The sequence below is a fragment of the Quercus lobata genome, chromosome 2, assembly GCF_001633185.2.
Source record: "Quercus lobata isolate SW786 chromosome 2, ValleyOak3.0 Primary Assembly, whole genome shotgun sequence".
NCBI lineage: Eukaryota > Viridiplantae > Streptophyta > Magnoliopsida > Fagales > Fagaceae > Quercus > Quercus lobata.
This window is the reverse complement of record NC_044905.1, coordinates 7,588,184-7,591,036: the sequence shown is the minus strand read 5'-3', so window position 1 is coordinate 7,591,036 and position 2,853 is coordinate 7,588,184. Positions and strand designations below refer to the sequence as shown.

The 2,853-nt window shown below is 47.2% G+C and overlaps 1 protein-coding gene across 1 annotated transcript; it reads left to right on the top strand.

Moving 5' to 3' along the window:
• Positions 1–330: 330 nt before the first annotated feature.
• LOC115958326 lies at positions 331–2,214 on the top strand. The gene is made up of 2 exons (XM_031076732.1): positions 331–514; positions 926–2,214. The coding sequence occupies exons 1-2, from the start codon at positions 331–333 to the stop codon at positions 2,212–2,214; spliced, it is 1,473 nt and encodes a 490-aa protein (XP_030932592.1).
• Positions 2,215–2,853: the final 639 nt, after the last annotated feature.

The window sequence follows — 2,853 nt, the reverse complement described above, 5'->3', positions numbered from 1 at the left end:
CACAACGGCTAGCAGCCAAAGCCACATATATAAAGCCCTCACATTATCAACAGAAGGTACATACACACTCTAAAAAACACCTATTATTGTCTTGCTTATCCATTTCATTTCACAAAGTGCTTTTCTGTTCTAACTTTGGCATCGGAGGCGTTGTGGCAGGCACCACACCGGTGACCATCTTAGAGGATACATTCGCGCTGACAGGAGGCCGGTTCCATCTGCCCATCTCGACTGACGAATTCACGCTTCATCAGTTTAGCGTCGTCTGTGGGGACGACATTTTCAGATTCATATTTGAGAACGTAGTTTCCATTAACCCTCTACATTCAGATGGAACCCAATCCAAATTATGCATCCTTGGCCCAGCAAGTTCAAGCTCTTGCGGCCACCATTGAAGAACTCACCAAGCAAAATCAGGAAATGAAATTACGACTCCAGCAGGTCCAACAGGCTCAACAGGAAGAGAACCAGTCCAAAGATAACCTGGAGGGAGAAGGGGATAGCCACAGGAGGAGTATCCATTAGAGGCCAACTACTCCGGATGAGTAGAATTTAGATCTCCTTCGAGAAATGAGGAAGGAGATGGACGAACTGAGGAACGCCATTAAGGAGAAGACGGATCGAAGCATAGACAGAATGGTAAAGGTCACGGATTCGCCTTTCACCTCGACGGTACTTAAATGCCATGTACCGACGAAGTTTCGCTTACCTCAACTTGAGCCGTTCGACAAACTTAGAGACCCTCAGGATCACCTTAATACCTTCAAGACGACTCTAGGTCTTCAACAGCCACCTGATGAGATACTGTGTCGTTCCTTTCCCACCACTCTCAAAGGAGCTACAAGGGAATGGTTCACAAAGTTGCTGACTTCGTCCGTAGACAACTTCGAGTAGTTGAGCAATGCCTTCTTGCGTCATTTCATAGGGGGGCAGCGTTCAAAGAGGTCGGCGGACCACTTACTCACCATTAGGCAGGGAGAGAATGAAACTCTGAGGTCGTACGTGAAACGCTTTACTCGGGAGACTCTAGAAGTGGACGAAGCTGATGATAAGGTGCAGCTGACGACCTTTAAAGCGAGACTGAGATCCAGAGATCTTGTGGCCTCCCTCGCAAAGAATCCACCAAAAACAATAGCAGAAATACTCCTGAAGGCACAAAAGTACATGAATGCAGAAGATGCTTTAGCAGCCATAAAGTATGTAAAGAAGTCAGGAGACAAGGCAAAGAAGGAAGACGATCATAGGGGTCAAAAGAGGGAGCGCCCAAATCGTCGGAACAATGACGGGAACAGGAGAAAAGATGATAAAGGTCCTCAGACGGTAAGACTTACTCCTTTGGTTATGCCTGTTGACAAAATTTTAATGCTGATCAAGGACGAGCACTACCTCAAATGGCCAAGACCATTACACTCATCCCCTAGCATCTACGATAAGAACAAGTACTGTCGATTCCATAAAGATCACCGACACCACATAGAAGATTGTAGGGACCTAAAGGAGCAAATAGAGGAGTTGATACGAAAAGGAAAATTACAGAAGTATGTGAAGAAAGGGGAATATAGTAAGTTCAAGGATGGTAATAAAAGCCAGCATGGGTCCTCTTCCCGGGATGACCGCTCGTCCCAACCTCCACAGGATGTGATCGGGGAGATAAAGACGATTACAGGAGGGCCCTTCTCAGGAGGATCATTTAAATCCCTCAAGAAAGCATATCAGAGGCAGGTAAACAGTATCCACACGATACCTCCGTCTAAGCAACAACGAACAGATTGGGACGTGTCCTTTAATGAAGGGGATGCCAGGGGAGTGAAGCAGCCCCACAATGACCCTTTGGTTATAATGCTGAATATAGAGGGATCCAATACCAAGAGGATCCTCGTGGACAACGGTAGCTCCGCAGATATCATTTACCTCCCTGCCTTCCAGCAGCTGAGGCTAGATCCAAGGAGACTGCACCCATTTGACTCTCCCCTCGTCAGTTTCAGCGGAGACAGGGTATACCCCAAGGGCATAATGACGTTGACAGTGATGGTGGGGACCTACCCGGTGCAGTTGACCCGTCAATTAGACTTCCTAGTGGTGGACTGCCCCTCATCCTACAATGTCATCATTGAGAGGCCCACGCTTAACAAATGGAAAGCGGCCACGTCCACCTACTGTTTGAAGGTGAAATTCCTAACAGATAAGGGTGTCGGCGAAGTAAAAGGAGATTAAGTCCTGGCCAGAGAGTACTATCAAGTCGTCCTAGCTGCAAAGGAGAACCACACATGGATGATTGAAGAGAAGGACGAAGAAAAAATGGAAGCCCTGGAAACAATGGAACTGGCTGAAGGAGAAGCGAACAAGACGACAAAGATAGGAACGGCGCTAAACCCTGAGATGAGAACAAGACTCATCCAATTCCTTAAAGAGAATATAGATGTCTTCGCATGGAGTCACGAGGACATGCCGAGCATAGCTCCAGAAGTCATCCAGCATAAGTTGAATGTAGATCTGGAGCGAAAACCCGTCCAGCAAAGGCGAAGAGTCTTCGCCCTAGAACGAGATCAAGCAGTTATAGATGAAGTTACCAAACTATTGGCGGCGAGGTTCATCCGGGAAGTGTACTATCCTGAATGGCTCGTAAACGTCGTCCTAGTGAAGAAAGCAAGTGGAAAATGGAGGATGTGTGTAGACTTCACAAACCTGAACAAGGCGTACCCGAAGGACAGCTTCCCTCTACCGAGAATAGACCAGCTTGTGAACTCTACAGCCGGGCATAAGTTACTGACGTTCATGGACGCTTTCTCGGGATATAACCAAATAAGGATGGCTAAGGAAGACCAGGAGAAAACTGCCTTCATCACGAGTCAA

Bases quoted from the DNA above. Each gene is read 5' to 3' on its own strand.
- LOC115958326 (XM_031076732.1), top strand. From the start codon at position 331: ATGGAACCCAATCCAAATTATGCATCCTTGGCCCAGCAAGTTCAAGCT. The intron at 515-925 runs GTATCCATTAGA...GTCATTTCATAG, and splicing joins AGGGGATAGCCACAGGAGGA to GGGGGCAGCGTTCAAAGAGG.